The sequence below is a fragment of the Mchenga conophoros genome, linkage group LG3, assembly GCF_057382185.1.
Source record: "Mchenga conophoros isolate Kocher_MC1m ecotype Shallow Benthic linkage group LG3, M_conophoros_male_GT1.1, whole genome shotgun sequence".
NCBI lineage: Eukaryota > Metazoa > Chordata > Actinopteri > Cichliformes > Cichlidae > Mchenga > Mchenga conophoros.
The window spans coordinates 31,429,120-31,452,011 of NC_140528.1; the positions used below are offsets into that span (position 1 = coordinate 31,429,120).

The window sequence follows — 22,892 nt, forward strand, 5'->3', positions numbered from 1 at the left end:
AAGAGAATGGATAGATGTTGTTAGTTATAAATCAGAAACTCCTAAATGTGTGAAACTATTTCAAATTATTGTGATTACTGAGAGTTTTAATCAGATAGTTGGTTTAATTGCTGTGATTTGGTAAAGTTTACAGTGATCAGCTATGTTGGACTGGTACAGAGCAGCTGTGGTGTTCATGGTCAGTGTGATGCTACATGAAGGGCAGCAGATATTTATATTTGATGTAATGATGCTGAGTAAATTCTCTCACTGAATTTGACCTTCAGCGCTAGCTTTATAGAGTCTAGTGGTTGAAAATTGGTCGGGTAACTTGTGAAGCATCAGCTTATGCCTTGTTGTATTCAGTTTAATCTGCCGATCAGCTGATAAAGAAGAAAAATCTACTGGAGCTCAAAATGCAGGTTTTTATTTGACTCATCTCTAAGTGACTGTTTTCTCATCTCCACCATTGCACATGATCCAACCTTGGGTTGTTAGACCCCAATAACACTGGACTAGTTCACCAATGACAATAAAGGAGCTCTCTACATACAACACCTTTAAGGAACATCTTATAAAACTGGTCTGAAAGAAAGAAAGAAGGCGAATGGATTACCTTCCACCAGACTCCCCAACCAGTAACTTACACGTGAAATGAACTCTGCACTCAAACATCCACCAGCACCAGCAGAGCTCAAATGTATCTTCAGTCAGCCCGAATGTTTCATTTTGTATTTAAATGAATCACTCAGAATCTGTTTTTGGCTTTTTTAACAAGGTGGATTTATAAATCAATAAATAAATCAATAATTATTGATCACAGTTAAATAAAGTGTAGTTTGAAGGCAGAAAACTTATTCTGAGCTCTCAGTGAGAATTCAAAAACAGGGCTTTTCAGTATTTCCTTCATCTGAGCTCAGACAGACCAAACTGCCTTCTGTTCCAGCACAAGCACCAAGCCAAGGCGGGCGGAGGGGGCCCAGGAAGGAGGGCCTGAAACACAAAAAACCAGGAGCACGAGAGTCCAGAACCAAAACACGACTGTACACCAGTCCATAACACAGTCAGGGGGCCGACCATGCGCACAGCAACGGCGGCGACGGGCAAACAGTTCCGGGGACCGACCGTGCACACGGCAACGGCGGCGACGGGCAAACAGTTCTGGAGGCCGACCTCTTGGAAGGTAGTGGTGGCCACTGAACAGGTCCGGAGGACGGCCGCGGTGCCAGCGGCGGCGACGAACTTTTTCCGGAGGCCGTCCCCGAAGGCCATGATGCCATCTTAGAGGCCCGGAAAACGGCCGCAGAGGCGAGGCGGAACGGGTCGAGCTGGCTCCGACGGCGGTGTGGCAACCGCAGGACCATATGAGGCGGGACCAGATGAAGGCGGAGCCGAGGCTGGACCAGGCGTGGATGAAGGCACGGAGGCTGGACCAGGCGTGGATGAAGGCACGGAGGCTGGACCAGGCGTGGATGAAGGCGCGGAGGCTGGACCAGACGAAGCCGAGGCTGAAGCGGAGGCTGGACTAGATGAGACTGAAGCGGAGGCTGGACCAGACGAGACTGAAGCGGAGGCTGGACCAGACGAAGCTGAGGCTGAAGCGGAGGCTGGACCAGACGGCGGCGTGGGCGGAGCTGAGGCCGGACCAGGCGTGGATGACGGCAGCGGGACGGCTGCGGAACCTGACGGCAGCGGGACGGCTGCGGAACCTGACGGCAGCGACGCTGCAGGCGGTGCTGCGAATGGCGATGATGTGAATGCTGTAGGCGGTGGCGTGAATGCAGCAGGCGGTGGCGTGAATGCTGCAGGTGATGATGTAAAAGTCGCGGGGGACGATTCAACAGGTGACGGCTGAACCACTTTCCCCGGACCATCAGCAGGTGTGAGGATGTGCTGGCTGGGTCCCCCAGGACCCTCAGCTAACGAGGCGTGGTGTTGGGTGGGCTCCTCGGGCCCTCCAGCGGACGTGGCTTGAGGCTGGACGGGCTCCTCGGGCCCTCCAGCGGACGTGGCTTGAGGCTGGACGGGCTCCTCGGGCCCTCCAGCGGACGTGGCTTGCGGCTGGACGGGCTCCTCGGGCCCTCCAGCGGACGTGGCTTGAGGCTGGACGGGCTCCTCGGGCCCTCCAGCGGACGTGGCTTGAGGCTGGACGGGCTCCTCGGGCCCTCCAGCGGACGTGGCTTGCGGCTGGACGGGCTCCTCGGGCCCTCTAGCGGACGTGGCTTGCGGCTGGACGGGCTCCTCGGGCCCTCCAGCGGACGTGGCTTGCGGCTGGACGGGCTCCTCGGGCCCTCCAGCGGACGTGGCTTGCGGCTGGACGGGCTCCTCGGGCCCCCCAGCAGACGACACTTGAGGCTGGCTGGGTTCTCCTAAACCCCCAGCAGACGACACTTGAGGCTGGCTGGGTTCTCCTAAACCCCCAGCAGACGACACTTGAGGCTGGCTGGGTTCTCCTAAACCCCCAGCAGACGACACTTGAGGCTGGCTGGGTTCACCTGAACCCCCAGCTAACATGACGTGAGACTGGACGGGCTCCTCAGGCCCTCCAGCCGACAAGGCAGGACGCTGGCTGGGTTCACCTGAACCCCCAGCTAACATGACTTGAGACTGGACGGGCTCCTCAGGCCCTCCAGTGGAACCAGTCTCTGAAGCAGCAGGTACGGAGACCTCTGCCAGTGTGGACACTGGCTGGGACTGAGCAGCACAGTGGCTAGACTCAGGCAGCAACAGTGGGATACAGTCCTCAGAGGGCTGAAAGTGTTCCCCAATACACTCAGCAGAGGACTGAGGCGGACGGGTGAACTCACTTGAACTCTCAGGGGGTGCTGAGAGCCGAGACTGTTCTGGTGAGTTCTCCGGTGAGGCTGCTGGTGCTGGCGTCTTGACCTCTAGGGGTCCAGAGTTGGCTGGTGACTGACACCCAGCCTCTGGGGAGGCCCTAGAGGGAGCAACTGTCTCTGAGATGGCCAGCTTAAATGAACCAGCAAAAGTTTGTGTGGAGTGTGTTCCCTGCTTGTAATGAGGCTGTGAGGATAAAGGCTGGGTAAATGAGTGGACAGGCTGCTGGACTGGTGGCAACTGAGCTACAGGTAGCGAAGTAGTAACAGGTGGTGGAGTGGCTGGCTGAACTGATAATAAGGCTGATGAATCTCTTGCCAACTGAGCTATTGACTGGGCTATGGACTGTAACATGGTGTCTACTGGGTCTGACTGTGACTGTAATGGAGGTGATGATTGAGCGGCTGACTGAGTTAGCGACTGCTGGGCAGCTAACCGAGCTACCAGCTGAGCAGCTGACTCAACGAACACAGCCCCGGTATAAACAGTCATATGAACTGGTGAAACAGACGGAGCGTCTTTTCCACTCACCACAGCCGGCAGTTCCGAAGTCCTAATCTCCGGCTGTGGGGCGACGCGCCGACGGCGCGATCGTCGCTTCCTCCCGGGCAAAACCTCCGGCGGGCCGGGCAAAACCTCCGGCGGGTCGGGCAAAACCTCCGGCGAGCCGGGCAAAACCTCCGGCGTCCGGCTGGGTTGGGAAGCGGTAGCGGCTGGTGGGTGTAGGTGAAGTTCGTGAAGGATGAAGTCTTGCACGAGTGGGTGTAGTGAGTCCAATAGCCAGGGATAATCCGTGAGCAGCTGTTGCAGTCTGGCTTCCAGAACGTGGAGAAATGCTTCTCCCTCATGCTCTAGCCACAGGTTGATTATTTTTGAAGCGGAGTCCGTGATGAGGTCCCGAAGCTCCGTGGGTGGGGTGAATGTCGCTGGATCCATATCTGGCTGGTCCGTACTGTCACGGCGAGTGAGGTGAGCCGTGTGGAGGAAATGAAGGAGGATCCAAATGCAGGCAGTTGTGAAGGTGTAAAGGTGGTTTATTGAACATGAAAGTAAATACAAACGGCAAATGGAGCTAGAACTAAACTATACTGGGATCAACTAAACTACAGAGCACAAACCTTAACGAGAACGACCAGAAGAGACTAACGGCGGACAGCAGGGAGAACACACGGGTGAGACATGGTAGAAACGCAGATGAGGCAGGGTGGAATACACAGACGGACCAGCAACTACAATAACGGAGGACATGACTTAAATACACCCAGAGAAACACAGGGGAATTACACACAGGTGGTGGACACAGCTGGGAATGATCAACAAGACGAGACAGAGGTAAAACTAGGGATGGGTATTGATAAGATTTTCACGATTCCGATTCCATTTTCGATTCTGTTTAACGATTCAATTCTTTATCGATTCTCTTATCGATTCTTTTTAAAAAAGGAGAACACTAAGGTCGATTAGCTTAGAACTTTGTTTTATATCTTCTCTTTGAACAAGATAGAAATTTAGGAGTAACATGGCCTTACAAACCCAGCAGTGAGATCTTAAGAGATCCAGCCTATGGCTCTTCAATGGGGTGTCACGGGGACCCCGGGGAAAAAAATTGTAAATGTAAAATAATAAAATAAATATTCTTCTGTAGCAATAACAAAGTATAACATAAATTATTCTGTAGCAATTACACAAGAATATCCAGTAATGTCCCTGCCCACAATTAAACACATTCACTTACCGAAAATCGGGGGCATCTGCTGTGGCAAATGGGTGCAAGCCTTTTACCACAAACTTAGTCACTGCTCGGTAACATTAGTCTATCCTGGCCTGAAAGGAGACGCTACCGGTAGACTGCAGCGAGAACTGCCAGCGAGCGCCAGCCAGACTCTGTCTCTCTCATCATGGCCATCTAAACGCGCAGTAATGGCAGATAAGGCAGATCGCGCTAACATAATATGCACTGTTAGTTGATTATTTACCTGCCGCATTAACGGGAGAGGACGTGCAAACGTTACCGCTGCTGCTGGGTTGAGATTCACGAGTCCGGAGCGGAATTAAAAACACGACATTCATTTAAGGTCATCGCGTGTTTTGTGAGCAAATGCTTTTGCATATTCGTAGTGTTTCCTCCCTTAAATGAAGTATCTACTTTGCAAGTATTGCAAGTTGCCCTGTTGTCATCCGTTCTTGTAAAGTATAACCAAACTTTTTAGCGTTTGAGCCGCCATGTTTCCTGCCAGGTAAATGACGCTCCGCAACGTGGTGACGTCATTCGGGGCGACTGGAATCGATAAGGGAATCGTTTGCAAAAATGGCAAACAATTCCAAGGAATTGAAACAGTGGGAACCGGTTCTCAACAAGAACCGGTTTTCGATACCCATCCCTAGGTAAAACTGAACACACTCACATGAGACCCAGACCTTCACAATAAAACAGGAAGTGAGAACACCACACCAAGACGCAGACCTGACACTGAGAGACAGACAGAGTGACACATGGAACCTGAACTAAACTAAACGTGAGATACAACCGAGAACAAATCCTTAAACATGAAACTCAAATAATAAACATCATAATCATCATCATAAACACAACAAGAGAACAAGAAAACAATCCCTGATGCAAACTAAAACCAAAACATAATAACCTCAAACATGGAATAACAAAAACATGAAACTCCACATACTGGGTCCAACGGACCCAGACCCGTGACAATAACAAAATGAAAGGAACTGAGATGAACTCAAATCTTTGTCAATAAATCTTTAATGAAAAGAAAAGCCTTCTGGTTCACATCACTGTTCTCTGATGTTTAATATGTAATAAAGCATATAAAATATCGGGATGTAAAACAAATTCAATAAAGAGCAGCAGTTAATCTGAAGATGCTCTCTGCTGGCAGAGGTAAAACTTCAGGATCTGTGTAATCAGATTACAAACTGCTCAGATTTATTCAAACGTCAGCCCCGGCCATTCATTGTCACTCGGTTCCTCTGATGAGTAAGAAGATTCCTGCTGCCACACCGAGGACACCGACAGTCAGACCCACTCCACAAAACATGGCAGGTCCAAGAATGAGATCAGAGTTCTCCACAGCTGCAGACAGAAACACAGAGAGTAATGTGAACCTTCACATCTGAAAACAGTCATGGAGTCCCACAGGTTTCAGTGCTGGAAACTATACTTTTTATTTCAGGCAATATTGTTAGAAAACACTGCATCATTTTCGTTACTATGCAGCTGATGCTCAGTTATATTTATCTGTGAAAGAAGACAAGACAACAGGAATATCTTAAAGACATAAAGACCTGGATGGCCGCTAACTTTCTGCTTCTTAATTCAGATAAAACTGAGGTTATTGTACTCGGCCCTGAAAATCTTAGAAATATGGTATCTAAGCAGATTCTTACTCTGTATGGCATTACCAGTAACACTGTGAGGAACCTTGGAGTCATTTTTGACCAGGACATGTCCTTCAACGCACATATTAAACAAATATGTAAGACTGCTTTCTTCCATTTGAGCAACATCTCTAAAATTAGAAATATCCTGTCTCAGAGTGACGCTGAAAAACTAGTTCATGCATTTATTACTTCCAGGCTGGACGACTGTAATTCATTATTATCAGGATGTCCTAAAAACTCACTGAAAAGCCTTCAGCTAATCCAAGATGCTGCAGCAAGAGTCGTGACAGGGACTAGAAAGAGAGAGCATATTTCTCCTGTTTTGGCTTCCCTTCATTGGCTTCCTGTTAAATCCAGAATTCAAAGTCCTGCTCCTCACATACAAGGTCTTAAATAATCAGGCCCCATCTTATCTTAATGACCTTGTAGTACCATATCACCCTATTAGAGCACTTTGCTCTCGCTCTGCAGGCCTACTTGTTGTTCCTAGAGTATTTAAAAGTAGAATATCAAATAGTAGTACTAGTAGATTAAGATCAGTCTTAAAACTTTCGTTTTTGTTAAAGGTTTTCTCTCTGATATTGTTGATTTACCTTAGAATATAAAGCAACTTGAGATTACTGTTTTTGTCAAACTGTACAATGTAAAACAAACTGATTAGAATTTTCTCACCGTAGAATTTGGTCATTGGTTGCATCAGGGCCACATGTTCCACGGTGCAGCTGTAGACGTCTCCCTGCTTTGGGATGAAGTCCAGTCTGGACGTCTGTTTGAAGGAACCATCTTTGTTGGGGAAGGGAACACTGGTGCTCGCTCCTTCTGTCACCTTCTGCTCGTTCTTGGTCCAGGTGATGTTGACAGGAGCAGGATAGAAACCAGTCACGTGACAGATCAGAGTGTTTTGGACTCTGAGCTCCAAATTTAGTACTGTGTAGATGATCATGCTCGAAGGAGGATCTGTGCACAAACATGTACAGGTTACACCACTGCACTGAATATGCAACAGCATTGCAGCAAAGAGTCAGTATGTACAGGACCTGCACCGACTCTGTTGTTGTTGTTTTTTTCTCTAAAATGAATTTAACTCATAGGATTAAAGACTTTGAGCAGTGTTCGATTTCTGTTATGAGCTAAAAACTAAAAACACGAAGAGAAAGCACAGAAACACTGGGAGGACCTGAGCGTCTGCTAAAGTTAGATGTGTTTTCACTTAAACAAACAGAGAACTGAATGTTTGAAGATCCCCAGAGTCATGTGATAAAGAGGAAGTTTGGTCTCTGCGTTTCCTGTTTCACTCCTGTGTGTCTGAGGTTTTTAGTCTCTATTGTTGTGTCGTTGATTCAGCAGCTCGTAACATGGAGCTGAAGTTCTGTATGTGTGTTTCACCTCTTAGAGTTCAGATGTTCTGGTCTTCATGGATGTTGTTGTCACTGAGGATAAAACCTGTTGTTTCCTGAGTAGATTTATTAAACACTGACTGCAGCACTGTGTGTGTGCATGATCTTGATGAGATCAGGTGCTGGATAGTGTTTCCTGATATTTAAACATTTCTGAAAAATATTTGCAGATTTGTGCTGGTAGATTCTGGACACTGAATAAAGAGAAGTACTGATATGAATACAAACTTGGAATTTAGTGACAATAAAGGTCACAGCGTTTGTTAGTTTGCCAAAGATGTGATGAAAATGTTTCTGCTCAGATCATCTTTGTGTGATTTTATTTGAAAGCTGTAAATCTGGTGAATATTGAAGCTTCTCTGCTTTTAAAGAATTAAGACCATTACTGTATGTTGTCCACTGTCGGTATGATGACAACAAAACGTATGAGAACATGATGAAGCCAATCATGACTGCTAGCTTAAAATGGTTGAATTTGATCCTGAAATTCAAACAATCGACAAATCAAAAGTCTGATGTTGACTGCAGTTTACCTAAAGTGTCTTTAATGATCTAATCTATCAGCCTCTGAAATCTTCATTTATCTGGCATAAAACTGATGCTTCATGTTTCAGCATGTTTCATTGAACTCCACTCTCTGAATGTTTCTGCTCTTTACATGTGGACTGGTGATTCGTGTTTACCCAGTTCTTTGGGGACGTCCTTCATAGCCTGACGAATCGTCTTCAGGTTTTGCCTGCAGACCTGTTGATCAGCCACAGCTTGTTCATATTGACCTGGGAAGGTAATGGGATCTACAAAGGGGGGCAGAGGATAGATTCCTGTCTGTTTGTTAAAGTCGGCGTACCAGACCGCCTCATCATCAAGTATCATCACAGCCTCGCCATCAGTATCTGAACAGCCGCTGATCCAGTTGTCCCCATGCAGAGCTTCATGGTGTTAGGAGGAGAGAAACAGAGGGTGGAGTCAGTGTCCATCAGGTTCATAGGAGCCAGTCACCTATCAGAGCTTAAATCCTTTCATGCAGGACAGTTCATCAAACTTCAACCAGAAGCACAATTGTTTCATTTAAACCAGCACACCTTGGTATTTTGCTGACACCCTTCAGTGCTGAATATCATTGCCTTTGATTTATGAGTCTACAACAAACATATATGTTTAAATGTTGCTGAAAAGTGACGCTGTTTGGCTTTTTACAATGTGTCATGAGAACATGTTACATATTTTACCAAAGTTTGTAACTTCCTGTTGCACAGCTTTTATTTATTTATTTCAGATTTTTAAGTCTTGCTCTTTACTCAGGCTGCCCAGCGCTGGACACATCACACACAGACCATCTGGCAACTTGGGTAACATCAGACAAACACAGCAAGCCCCTTTACAACCCACCCCAGCTTTCATGCTGTTAGTAACTAAAGCAGTGCCACACGTGTGGTTACTGGTGTCCGATCTGTTCTGTGCTGCCAAAGATAAACTACTGTGAGAATACTTAACCAGTCTCACATCAGTAAATCAGTTCACCATGCATAAAAGGGCTAAAATACAAGAGTTCATGAGTGAATCAGAGACTCACAATCAGCAGAGACACAGAGGACTGAGGACAGGACGAGGAGCAGCACCCACACCTTCATCTTCATCAGCAGCAGCAGCTCTGTGACTCTCACACGTTCTGAAGCTCTGTGAGCTCGAACACATACAGCAGCCAATCGCAGAGCAGGGACCACATGATGTCATCAGTGACCAGGCACACACAAGCAGCAGACACACACTCATACAAACGCACACAGGACTGCTGGTACACTGGGGACACCTGGTGGATGGATGGAGAACTGCAGAAGTGATCTGGCGACATCTCTGTAATTCCAGGAGGAGTTTGAAACATCATCAGGCTCTGAGAGGCTGAACCCTACGGTGGCCCTGAGAGGCCAAACGGACTGCAACTTCAGAAAACATTTGCAAAAAAAAAAATGCTGCAAAAAGGAAAACGCTGCAAAAAGAAAAACGCTGCACTGCAAAAAGAAAAACACTACAAAAAGAAAAACGCTGCAAAAAGAAAAGCGCTGCAAAAGCACACAAAGCACAACGGAAATAGGAAAAAAGACAACGGAAAGCTTCATTTCTAAGGCTACATTAAACATTATCTTTGTTAGAATTACCTTTGAATGTATATTCCAGATATCTGTAGTATTATTAGAATCATGAGATTACAACACATTTACCAGTGCGCTAGGACTGGGACACGCTTCAAAGAAGTGGAGGAGAGTCTCCCCAGGAACATTTCCGTTGTCTTTTTTCCTATTTCCGTTGTGCTTTGTGTGCTTTTGCAGCGCTTTTCTTTTTGCAGCGCTTTTCTTTTTGCAGCGTCTTTCTTTTTGCAGCGTTTTCCTTTTTGCAGCATTTTTCTTTTTGCAAGTGTTTTCTGAAGTTGCAGTCCGTTTGGCCTCTCAGGGCCACCGTATGAACCAGCTCTAGGCCTGCTCTGTCACCAAACCACAAAGTACAGTCAAGACTTTCAGAATAAGACTTCCTCTCTTCCTTTCCTCTCTCCTCTCACCTGTGGGAAACAACATTAGTAACATCTCATTTATTCAGACTGTCTAACCAATGTCCCTGCTGTCCCAATATAGTCAACTCTGGGTACTATCTGGTGATACCTAAAGCACTTTCATTTAGAGTCTGACCAATAAAAGTCTCACAGAGCTTTATGAGCCCTTTCAGCGCCATCTTTGTTGGGGCTGTGTTTAAACCATAATTCTCACTCAGAGCTTCCTCTGAAGACACTGCTATCTCTAAGGATCATTCATGCCTGTTACAGATGTTAAGACATATTATTAGGAACATGATGAACACTAACAGACAACAAGATGTTTCCTAAATAAATCTGCTTTATGTTTGAAGAGTCCAAAAAAATGAACTCTTATCTGCTTTTCCGAACCACTTTTCCTTGTTCTTGGTGGAAAATGGTACGAGGTGAAGGACAGGTGTGAAGGAGGACCAATAAGGACTTAGAACAAGAGATAAGCCGTGCACTGAGGGTCCAACTGCACCTACACTCAGACTCCATTACAGCGTCACACTGGTAACACAATAGAAACTACAATCTGCAGAAGGCGGACTACAAAATGTTCATGTCACTTCACTCCATGTTTTAATGCTGTTGTTTTATGCAGGTCGTGTAAAACAGATCATGTGTGAAAAGTTTCCTTTTATTACTCGTGTTGGAATTTGAAAGAAACAGGAACATGTAGGCGGAGGGTCGGCCTGTGACTGTGGACGGGTGTTTGTGAGGGTGGAGTTAGAGCACATGTGTCTGAAGCAGTTTCAGTTTCACACTGAAAGCCATCAGAATCACACAGTTACGGAGTTTTAGTTCACCCTAGTGTTTTATAACTGCAGACAACTTCGTGTTCTTGATCTTTATGTTGTTGTTTTAATTTCTGCAGAATATTTATTGAAACCACACGTTTATCTAACATCAGCTGATTATGTAAATGTTTTTTATGTAAAGTGTATTTTATTTACATGGTTAGGTTTTTTAGAACTATATTTATTTTTTAACTGGTAGATTTGTTGAGCACTACATCGTTTGACCTGAGTGAAAGCTGATCTCAGGTGTTCTCCAGCAGCTAGTGAAGGAGGTCCAGCTCGTTTCTCAGATTCAGCTCTTTTGGCTCAACTCTCTTAGATGGTGTCACTCTTGATTCGTGCATTTTTAAAAGTTATTTCTTTAATTCAAACACTGTGACGTCCTTTTTGGAAGTTTAGGTGCAGTTGATTCATAAAGGAGGAAGAAACAGGAAAAGGTTGAGGGTGAGCAATGTTCCCTGTAAGTTGCGTGCATGCGCAATTGCGCACTGCTGGCACGGTCTCTGCACACAGGAAATCTGTGTTGTGCACAAAAAAATTCTAACCTGAATTGAAATTAAAATTAAAATTTTAACGATTCTGTTTTGCAGTGTTAGTCAGTAAGTGACTGGCTGCTCCCGTATGGGATTAGAACGATGCCACCTTATCCCATAGTCCAGCCAATCACGCTATTCACATTCGTATATACGCAGCTAATCAACGTCGTTGACAGGCTATGACAGCGTGTTTTAGCTAGCAAAGCGACGTTGCTGATGTGGAGTGAAGCCATGTTAATGACAACGTGTACAACCATTGGAGATGTGAGCAGGACAGACAGAACAACTGACGGCAAAATTGTGTAGTTTATACCAGTTTTTAAATTGTGTTGATAGGCCACGTAAAACCAGAGTTATGATAAAAATATACCGGTATGCAATGTTTGTTTTTTTCCTATTGATTATTTTTACTGCGGAAGAAACTGTAAAACACTGTTTTATAAGGAAAACGCTGGAAAGCACTCTGCATTTTTAGGTAAACAGCTGCAAAAAACTTTGTTGTTTGCAAAACTTAGTAACTGTTTTTTTAAGACGTAACTATATAATTAATTGCCCAGAATTGGTCTTTATTTACTGTATTTTGCAGACAGAGAGTTACAGGACTCTCTCCCAGACCACAGACTCATAATACAAGTCAGAGCAAAAAATAAATGAATAAATAAATAAAGTTGTGTTTTCAAAATTGGAGTCCAGGTTATTTTTACTTCCAATAGTGTTAACATACTACACAGGTCATGAACATTGTAAGTGGGCTAAAGCAGTTAATTAAAGATAGTCTAACATAAATGTAAATGCTGTAATTTGATTATTTTAATAAAACATGTAACTTGGATGATTCGATGCTGGCGTGACCACAGTGCACACGTCTGCTGTCGCTCACAGTGGTCCAAGGGACGCTCAGGGAGTTTGTGTGTTCAGACACATGAAAAATTAGAGGGAACATTGAGGGTGAGTCTTTGATTTTTATTTCCTTCCTCTCTTTAGTCACCTGCTGACCCGGGTTTGTGTCAGTACAGCCTAACATTTCTTCATGTGACCGGCTGTGGGCTAACAGGACGAGTCTAATGATTACTTTTTTAAAAGTAATGAGTAATCTGTAGCAGCTGTGTCTCTGCTCCCATCCTCCTTTTTTCTACACGCGCCCAATAACAGCTTCATTAGTGTGTCTGCTCTGCAACCACAGAGCTGCTCTTCATGTGATGATGTGTCCTTAAGAAATGATAGGCCACAGTGACCTTTGACCTTTAAACTCTAATCAGTTCATTCTTGGATTCAGGTTATTGTGCTGAATTGAAAGAGGTGTGCACACAGTGCTGAGCAGCTGTGCTGTTCATGGTCACATGAAGGACGGCATTTAAATTTTACAGTGATGATGGTGAGTCTCATTTTCACTCAGCATTCACAGATGACACCTTTACACTAGCTTTATACTGACAGTTATAATAAGGCCCGTATGGGAGGTCAGGTAGCACCTGCTTTGATCTCAGTTTAACCCACACAGAGCAGCAGCATTTCAGCTGATCACAGCCTTAAACTAAAGTATCTCACAAAAGAGATTATTGATATTTACAAATTATTATTTATCCCTCCTCTGCATCACTGCACATGAACTTTGACCCCTGCTGATGACACATTTTATGTTTCTCTGATGGTTTCAATTAAAATCTGCTTGTTTGGGTTTTTTTTAACCTTTTCTGATGTGATTAGGTGTTGTGATCAATTTTTCAATGAGTTATTGATCCCAGGAGTTCAGCTATTTGAAGCTTCATCCTTGTGATTTAAAACGTTTTTAGTTTAAATGTTTATTCTCATAAAGTAGTTTTATTCAATCATACTTCTAAAGTAATTAGTAGTTATTTACCTGCAGTGGCTGCCTTTCTTCTGTACCTCCTCTCTTTGGTCCTCCTGGTGCATTTTAGGAGCTCGACCTCCTTCATTATGGAGTCTGGCACAGCGTCAGTGGGCAGAAGTAGACAAGGAAACACAAACTGAGGAAAGGAAACCAGCAGTGAGAATAAAGCTTCTTAAAAAGATTTTTTTAAAGTAGATTTCTCTTTTTTTTTTAGACATAAAATGGAAATATTCAAGCATATATATTTAAATTTTCATGTAAAGCATCAATAGTAAAAGTACCTCAAAACTGTACTCAAAGTAAAAGTACTTATCAGTCTGTCTAAACTGTAGTAAACTCTGGCCTTAGTGGAACATGTATTACATCTTAACTTTTTCATGTCCTTGAATCTAAAATCTAAAATGTGAGGTGGTGCAGCTGAAGACTCACAGTGCTGTGAAATGTTTATGAGTGGATGAGTGGGTCTGTTGCTCTGTCTTAATCTGGATAAAACAGATGAATGTAAACTCAATCACGTGCAGGCAGCTTCTCTTTCTGAAACAGGGAAACATGAAGCACCATAAAAATCTTCCGCTGTTAAAGACAAACCTGCAAATATGAAGCCTCAGGGAGTGTGGCCTCCATGATGGTTCACCTCACAAAGGCAGAGGTGTCAAACATATGGCACATGGGCCAGAACTGACCGGCCAAACAGGCCAATGTGGCCCACTCGGTCGGTTTAGATAACATGACCGGGAACGGGGGCATGGATCTGAACTTTTCAATTTATTTTCAACAGGTTTCAATTTTCTGACCAATAAAGCCGTCGCTTTTGGTCTGCAACACACAGAGTTAAAGACAAACAATCAAATCGCATACTGCTCCTGTGATTTACTACACCAGCTTTACTTTATAGTGAAGAAAAACTGAGACCCAGCATTAAAGATGTAGTTCATTTACTCAATAAATCAAACTGTGCATCCAAAATTAATCCGTGAAAGATGTTGTGTGGTGTTATTGTTCTGCTCCTATCCCCATGCTGAAGCAGGGCAGATTCATTCAGCAATCAAGAGAAGAAGGAAATAAAACTTAAAAGAGTAAAAAAAATAATCGCAATCAAAAAGACAAATGGTCATAACAGAAAAAAAAAATTGACTGCAAATTAGGAGAAGCCTCAAACATCAGAGAACGTCAGCTTCAGCTTTGAGATGAGAAACTTTAAAAGCACTTAAAGTTAAAAGTTTAAAAGCACAGAACCTCTGATGGATCTGCAGCACGATAACACCTGACAACCTGCTCTTGCAGAGTACTGTTTCTGGTGTCTGAACTCAGTGATAACATGATGAAAACCACATGTATGTGGGAGAAAACATGTGAGCCACCACTGATCTCGTTTCAACTCTCAGGATCTCTTCTGCTCTGATTGGCCAACAAACGTCACATCTCTACTGATCCTAAAACTTTCCCACTATTCACCTAAATGATTTATTTGGATTTATCTGTCATCCTGGAGGATATGATCGGATATAGGGAGTTTATATTTCCTTCAGAGCAAAACTGAGGGTATAAAATCCCATATACTAAGGGGACGAGTTCACGCTCCCTCTGAGGGAAACAAGCGTTCAATTCAAACGTCTCTTACTGAAACTTTATTAGACTCATTAACTATCTGTGTTAACACGTGCAGCTGCCGGACACCGCCCGGTGAACCGTTAATTTTCACCGTTACGCCGTTTGTTTTCTGCTGTGCTCGCCTTTCTAGTCAGGCACTGCTCAGGACACCTCTCTCCTCGCTCCATTCGCCCGCCCTCCCCGAATAGCGCCCAATCAACATCGCAGATCCCGTGATGGCTGGGCCTCAACTTCGCACCCGATTGGACACTTTTGCGGTCGAGCGCGAGGTCCCTGCCGTCGCGTATAAGAGCGCGAGCTCGAGTATCTGAGCACGATGAAGGCAGCTAGTAGTTAGTAGCTAGTCGTAGCAGAAGTCTACTGTTATAGTTGAAGTCACGGGCCGTTACAGAGCACACGCACACTGACAGGCACATGCACGGGGAGCTGGGTGCGGGCTTGTGTTCATGCACACAGCGGGTTTCCGGTGGTGTTTCGGGACTTTTTTTATCTTTGAGGGGCGTGTGTTTTTGCTCCGTGCTAGGCGGCTAGCTGCAGAAGCTAACTGTGTTTGTTTCTTGTAGTGCAATTGAATTATTCATGAGGGCTCGCAGGGATTGGCGGAGTGAGTGACGGGGGCGGGGCTAGGACGGGGTTTCCTCGGGATTTTGGGGGCGCACGCACGCACACGCTCTGACAAAAACATAAATCGGATATTTCTAAGACTCGGAGGGTGAAGTCTGGACGGCGGACGGTGATCTCTGCAGGACACTGTGAGTACAATCGATCAGTCAGTGATTGATTATTGATCGACGACGTTTGCCTGATTTGTTTGAGTGAAGAACTTTGAAGTAATCAGAATAAATCAATGCTGATTTAACGATATTTGTAAGAATTTTTATTTCGATTATTCTTCAAAGTAAGAGTCACAAATAAAAGTGACACTTTGACGCACTAATCAGAAAGAACTCATGTAGGTGCTTTTACTTTGAAACATCAGGATGTTGAACTTCCTTCAGGAGGTCACAGTTACAGTTTTTATCTCGTTCACCCCTCTGAAGTTTACTTATTCTGCTCATTTATCACTAAAGCCTTGTTCAGCGCCCTCCATAATATGACAACTTTGTCCCTGTTTGGCTGCCCTCCGGAAGCCTGTTGAGGGGCATTAACACACACCCATCTAATAAGGTTTCAGCAAGAGACGTTTGAATTTAACGTTTGTTTCCCTCAGAGGGGGCATGAACTCGTCCCCTCAGTGTGTGGGATTGTATACATATTTCACAAGTCATTCATTGATCAATATTGTTCACTGATTACAGCCTCAGGGGAAATAGAAGCTGCTCGATGAGTTTTTATCGTCATACAGATCCGAGATTCCTGTGTGGTGCTCAGTCTTTTAATGTTAGCACACATCGCAGTCTGATTGGGAGGATGCCAGCCCAAAGAAAACTAAAGTTGTCAGGTTACATACAAATTTCTGGAAACCATCAGGATGCAAAGGAGAGGTGGCAGGATGTCTGATTGGCTGTGTGATGGAGGCAGGGTATAAAAGAAAGTTCAAGCTTAAGTCGGTGCTGAGGGTCCTTCATCCCAGTTTCAGCTCAGATTTCCCTCAAAACTGCTTTCATTGAAAGATGCTCTTCCTTATGGCGCTTATACTTAAAGTCCTTTTAGGGATGAAGTTTGGGCTCCTTCTATGTGTTATTCTGGCACTGAGGATCATTTTAAAATGAGTTTTTTAGAAAACCTTTTTGAGTTTAGATGTCCCTCCGTTGTTTCAGGGTAAATATCTGATCCCGTGGATCCTCAGGAGTGGAGCTCAGGTTAATGCAGAATGAGCTTAAGGTCTGTTTGCAGATGGTGTTTGACGGGCGGTGCTGCCAGCATTCACACGTGTGTGAATGTTTATCCCTGCAGTTTGGCTTTCTCCCTTCCAGCTGATCCAGGAATGTGCAGGGGGAAATGATGGTCCCAAACAGACTAATCGCGGTTGTTCCAGGCTGTGTCGATGTCGATGTGTAGTTAGAGGTGGAGGTCATGTTACGATGTGCCTACAGCGCAGATTTAACCATGAAAATGAATCCCACTTTAGGAGGGAGAGAGACAAGTTCGCTTTGTTTGACAGGAGCAAACCTGGGACAAACACTGTTAGCTAAGCGGGCAGCAGAGTGGTTAGTTTGCTGAGCTATCAAACACTCTCTGTTACAGTGCAGCGTGTTCATAGTAACTGATAACATTCATCACTTTTACACAAGAACATAATTTATTTAGATTTTTACGTTTTTGCAATAATCTGCTCAGCTGCTGTTTTTAAACTCAATGGTTGTCGGGTTTCCCCTGCGAAGTCTATCTGAAAAGGGTACATTTTAAATTTTCTTTTAGCTTTACATGAAAATTTTTCCTCAATAATAAAGAAGAATCTGAAAATGGGAAAAGCAAAAAACGAAACGGATAAAGAAATAAAACCCTGAGTGAGGATGAAAACACAATTAACGGATAATAAAACTTTTGGTGCTGAGTTCAGGTTCAGCTGGGTTTTTTCTGTTTGTATTCACTCTTCTAATAGAGCTTCATTAATGAGGTTACGATCAATAATTCAGTAATTATTATACATTTGTGTCTCGTGGTTTATCTTAAGTAGCTGAATCTGACTCCACCCCCTTCTTCTTTTGCAGGTCATTGTGATTGGCTAGACGGCAGAAGATGATGTCAGTGGACAAAGAGGCGGTCCTCACCCATGAGGCGCCCATCAGACTCAGCCCCGTCTTCCCCGCTGCCATCAGCCTATCAGAGCAGCCGCAGCTGGCTAAACCCCTCCCCATCATCAGGGCTAAAAATGGCCTCCAGCCGCCTGATGACAGCCAGCCGGCCCTTCCGGCGCCACCTCCTCCTCCATCGACTCAGCGAATCGGGAATAGGCGTTACTCCATGGGCGTGGGCTTCAAGGGGCTGACCAAGCGCCGACGCCGCGCCAACAGCGACAGTCTGTCAGAGTCTGTGTTACCGAGTCACTTCCTGTTGGGCGGGAACATCTTTGACCCGCTGAACCTGAACTCGCTGTTGGACGAGGAAGTAAACAGGTGAGGAGGTTATTGGTGGATTCATTCAGAGATCAATATAACGTCACTGCTGCAGGATTTAACACTGACACCACCTTTATGCTCTTCCCCTTTTCTTCAGAACAACCAATCAGGAGACGCCAAAGTGCTCACCCCTGCCGTCACGGGGCGAAGATCCCGTAGAGATCCTGGTGCCTCGTGACATCACTGATCCTCTGAACCTGAAGGGAGGGGGAAAGGGGGGTGAGGATGGACGAGGGGTCCTGCTGTCCCCACTGAAGTCCAAGAGGAAGCACAGGACCCGACACCACAAAGTAGGAGGAGGGGACGGCGAAGGAGACAAGGAGGTGGCAGCAGCGCCGCTGTTTCCCCACACAGGTGGATTCAGAGGTGAGACACCTGCAGCTTTACTGACACCCGGTGGACGAGCAGGAAATTGCAGCAGCTCACACAGTAAATCTACAGGTTTTTTTCAGATATTCATCAAGATATCAGGGAGGCGCTCTCATATTTAATGCAATAATGCGATGCAGCAGGTTATTAGTTACTTTTTTTTCAGTTTTTTGCTCGTTTTGCGGGTTATGTGCCCCGTCTGTAGTCCCTCGCAGTCCGAGGCTCCTCTGTATAACTGTAATAATTGATCTGCATGGCGCACTGATCGTTTTTGTACTCCTTCCTGTGAATGTCTGATTTGAGTCTGTAGCTTTAAATCAGACATGAACCGTAACAACGGCTCTGAACTTACACATGTGTGTACACATAAACTGAGAAAACAACCGGTGGGCCTGTGTCCTTACACTCGCTCGTACCTGGCTGCAGCTGTTCTACCTGCAGAGTCCACCTGAGTGAAGTCTGTGCATGGACGTCTGTTTTGTCGCCTGCAGTACCGTTGTTGAACAAAGGGGGCAGCGTTCCTCCATCTCCTCTCCCCTGTGAGCTCAACACTGCCATCACCTGCCGAGACGACGTGGCCCCGTCCCCCATCCTGCCCAGGAGGCACACCCACCCTCCACCTGGCCCCCCCCACAAGCCTGGGAGCCAGGGTGACGGGCGGCAACGAAAGCGGCGACGCACCACCTCGACAAGGTTGGCAGATGGTGCTGGAAGCACCATTGTCACAACGACTGTAGCTCAGCCAAGCAAATTCCAGACACCGTTAGTGGGAGGGGCTAAAGCTGCCAGGTGAGTGTGTCATCTAAACTGAGTAATCACTGTGATCTGATTGGGTGTCTTTATCACATGACATCTGTACCACCTCCTGCAGGTGTGGAGGACCTCAGACTGGTTCCACTAACCCCAGAGAGAAGAAGAAGGACAAACACCGCTACCAGTACGGGAACCACAGCCGTTGCTATGGCTACCAAGGTTTTTATGGAGACAAGTGGGAGGGGCGGGTTGGGCCAGAGGAAGACCCAAGGCTCCGGGTCTTTGAAGCTGATTGGTTCAGAGACAAGACGGTTCTGGACGTAGGCTGCGGCACTGGTCACATGACACTGGCTGTTGCCCGAAGATTTAACCCCACCCACATCTTGGGGGTGGAGCTAGACAAGCAGCTCGTCCGTGCTGCCATACAGAACATTAGACACTTCCTGTCACATGACCTGGTGGTGGAGGACAGAGGGAAGAGGAAAGACACGGTAGCCCCGCCTCCTCCCGAACAGGAAGGGGAGGAGGGGCAGGAGGAGTTGATGAAGGAGTTCCAACAGGCTCTCTCCCTCCTCTCCTTCCCTCTGTCCTTCAGGGTGAGTCGGGGCCCTCTCTCAGCTCCTCCCCTTCTCTCTCCTTCATCCTCTTCCTCCTCCAGGTTCCCCAGTAACATCACCTTCATCCAGGTGAGTCTCACTCTCCATCAGACCCCTCGCTGGTGTCCAGCCACCGCTCACCACTGTGACTCCTCCCACAGGGTGACTACGTCTCAGACCGTGAAGCTTGGCCTGGGCGGGGCCATTATGATGTCATCATGTGTCTCAACGTAACCAAGTGGGTGCAGCTGCAGTCGGGTGACGCAGGTGTGGGTAGACTATTCAAACGAGCCTATCAGAGCCTGTCGCCAGGTGGAATATTTATCCTGGAGCCACAACCATGGAGCAGCTACTGCCACAGCAAGAGAGCCTCGGTAACGCCTAGCAACATGAATATAATCATATGCAGTTAGTGTGTGTGTGAGAGAGAAACAGCATCTGTCCTTTGCTCATCCTTCTGACACAGTGTGATCGATGACAGCAGGAAGTATTCACACGTATAAAGACCAGATTTTACATATAGAGATAACAGCAACAGGAAGTGACGGTGCTCAACACTGTGTGTCTATCACAGTCCGGTCCTTTAGAGTCGTAATGGTTTCCTAAAAGATCAAAGGGTATGAGTAACTATGGAGTAACTATGATCTGATATTTTGCATTAACTTTGTTAGTAAAAGTGTTCTTGTGTATTCTTTTGCAACACTTTGAGCATTTTGGCAGAAGAATGAATTTATTCATGGGTACTGGTTCACTAAACACGCATGCAGGGAGCGTCTGTAAATATCTGTGCTTCTGTGTATATACATCTAAGAACATTCAGCAGCACGTGTATCCAGTAAACAGTTCATTTCTGTGGTTTTCCAGAAAACAACGTTCAGTCACTGCAGGAGTTTGAGGCTCAGGCCTGAACAGTTCACCTCCTACCTGACGGACAGCGTGGGCTTCAGCTCCTACAGACTCATCACACACGCAGGTGACAACATGCACATACATCAGGGCTCCGGTGTATTCTGGCTCATATTTGACCGCTCGTCTTGGCAGGATCGGTAGAGTTAGTTAAATTTGTTAGTTTCCGGGAATGGACTTCTCCAAAAATTTTCATAAAGTTGGTCTGAGCTTTGGGAATGCCGTTCCAGGCGTTTAATTTTAGCCTGCTTTATCCCTCCCAAAACCAGGTCTGATGTGTTTGTGATCATTGTCTTGTTGGAACACTGAGTTGTGTTCAAAGTTTAATCATCTTGCTGTTAAACAATAAACCATTAAACATGTTTGCCGTACACTAACCCAGAAAAAAGAAAAGTTAAACATTAGCCGGACACCTGTGCCTGTGTGAGTGGATGGATGACCACACCTGTAAATACAGTGACACAGATGCTGAAGTATGTGAGCCAGCTAATGCTACCCAGCCTAGCTGTATCCATAGACTGTATGTTAGCGTTACTGCTAATGATTGATATCCCAGTAAAATCCTGCAGTTTCACTGAGCACACCTGCCGCTCACACCTCGGTGATGCCTTGTTAGTTAACAGCAGCAGGCCAGGTGAATAACTGCAGACGTTTACCTGAAGACTGTTAGACTGCACAGGTGTGTGTGATCTGAGCTGTCTGCTTGTGTTTCCAGGTAACCAGCGGCCCATCTACCTGTTCCATAAAGGCTCTGCGCAGAAGAAGTGAGCTCACGCCTTCGGCGTCCTTCTGTTTCTATGGAAACAGCATTAAAACTGTGACTGAACAAACTGCTGATGTCGCACAGCAGAAGAGAGAGAACTGGAACCTGATTGGATGGCAGTACTCCTGTGGATGTGATTGGTTGAGTACAGGTGTCCATGTCCACCTAAACCAGTAACATGATTTTTCCATTCAATGAGATTTCCCCACACAGACGTGATATCATGTGTCTGATGCTGGGATTATACTGGTTGTTGATCAGATCAATATGACAGTAAAGCACAAAGAAATAACTGCGTTTCTATTGGCCGCTGGATACCAACAGGAAGTGGTTTTTCATATTTCTTCCACTGCTTTTTTTTCCTGTCAAAATAAAGCTACTGACTCCAAATCCCTGAATTAAGGCTGCTCATTTGTCTTTCAGGTTTTCTGTGTAAAAGTACAACATATTGTGAACTCCTCACAGTATGACCTGAATTGGCATTAAATTTGTTAAACCTGCCTCAGATTGTCTCTCTCATGCTCTCTGCTAATAAGCAGTTAGATGGAGACCTGGAAATTCAGAGGATCTGTGGAAAGCTGCAACAACATAACAAGGAGGAGTACCATCTCTACTCCAGGTCCTTCCTGAAGGATCAAGCTCCCCATTCCAACTCTAAGAAGGATGGCACACATCCTTCAGAGGAAGAGGAACAGAGTCAGTGTACAGCACTGGTGGAGTCCAACATGACACCATGTGAGGTCTGCAGCAAGCAGGTTTATCTAAAGAAGACATCAGGAAACTCGGATCTAATCAGTGCACAAAGAAGACATGAGGTGTCCAGTGATGGTCGGGTGATCAGACGTGAACCAGGACTACAAACACAGCAGACTTGATGTTCCTGTGGGAGCTCCTCCTCAACCTGCTTCACGCGCCGCTCACAGCCTGAAACAGCTTCAGGATCTCAGCAGCTTCTCTTTAAATTCAGTCAGTTTTGGGATTGTTAGCTGTTACACTAAGATGACAGGGGCAGAAAAGCATGCTGGGAGCTGTAGTTCTGAACAAAAGACAGATCCATTCATGAGAAGATTTTCAGTCACCACACAGAGTGGTGCTTTTAGATATTTAATGGAGGTGTAATTGTGCAACTTTGCCACAAGAGGGAAGTAGTGCACCGTGTTAGACTGCTGACAGCCTCAGAGTGAACGTCTCACTCTGCTGTGTCCACTCGTCACTCCAGCACTCGAGGGTCGGCGTCCTGAAATGAGGTCATTAGAAGGACTGACTGCATGCTGAAGTGGTAGTTCAGCCATTAGAGTCATGATTTAACAGCTGATGAGTGAATGAACATGGTGCAATAGAAGCGCAGTATTCTGAACACTTACATTTAATTACATGTGTTTGACTCCGGGGTTTGCACCTAAGCATGCCGTCAGTCTGGCTAATGACCTCCTATATTTAGGTGTGCTGTGCAGGCACGTGT

The 22,892-nt window shown here is 45.7% G+C and overlaps 2 protein-coding genes across 2 annotated transcripts; one reads left to right on the top strand and one right to left on the bottom strand.

Annotated features, from left to right (window-relative positions):
* Nucleotides 1–4,222: 4,222 nt before the first annotated feature.
* On the bottom strand, nt 4,223–9,296 carry LOC146578137 (HLA class II histocompatibility antigen, DP alpha 1 chain-like). The gene is made up of 4 exons (XM_085268619.1): nt 9,190–9,296; nt 8,300–8,545; nt 6,892–7,176; nt 4,223–5,911 (listed from the first exon to the last, which is right to left on the bottom strand). Exons 1-4 carry the CDS (start codon nt 9,251–9,253, stop codon nt 5,796–5,798), a joined length of 711 nt encoding a protein of 236 aa, XP_085124745.1. The 5' UTR covers nt 9,254–9,296; the 3' UTR covers nt 4,223–5,795.
* Nucleotides 9,297–15,259: 5,963 nt separating this feature from the next.
* LOC146578138 (7SK snRNA methylphosphate capping enzyme-like) lies at nt 15,260–21,820 on the top strand. The gene is made up of 8 exons (XM_085268524.1): nt 15,260–15,733; nt 17,636–18,040; nt 18,141–18,409; nt 18,904–19,201; nt 19,284–19,851; nt 19,923–20,135; nt 20,626–20,734; nt 21,383–21,820. Exons 2-8 carry the CDS (start codon nt 17,664–17,666, stop codon nt 21,433–21,435), a joined length of 1,887 nt encoding a protein of 628 aa, XP_085124650.1. The 5' UTR covers nt 15,260–15,733; nt 17,636–17,663; the 3' UTR covers nt 21,436–21,820.
* The last annotated feature ends 1,072 nt before the right edge of the window (nt 21,821–22,892 follow it).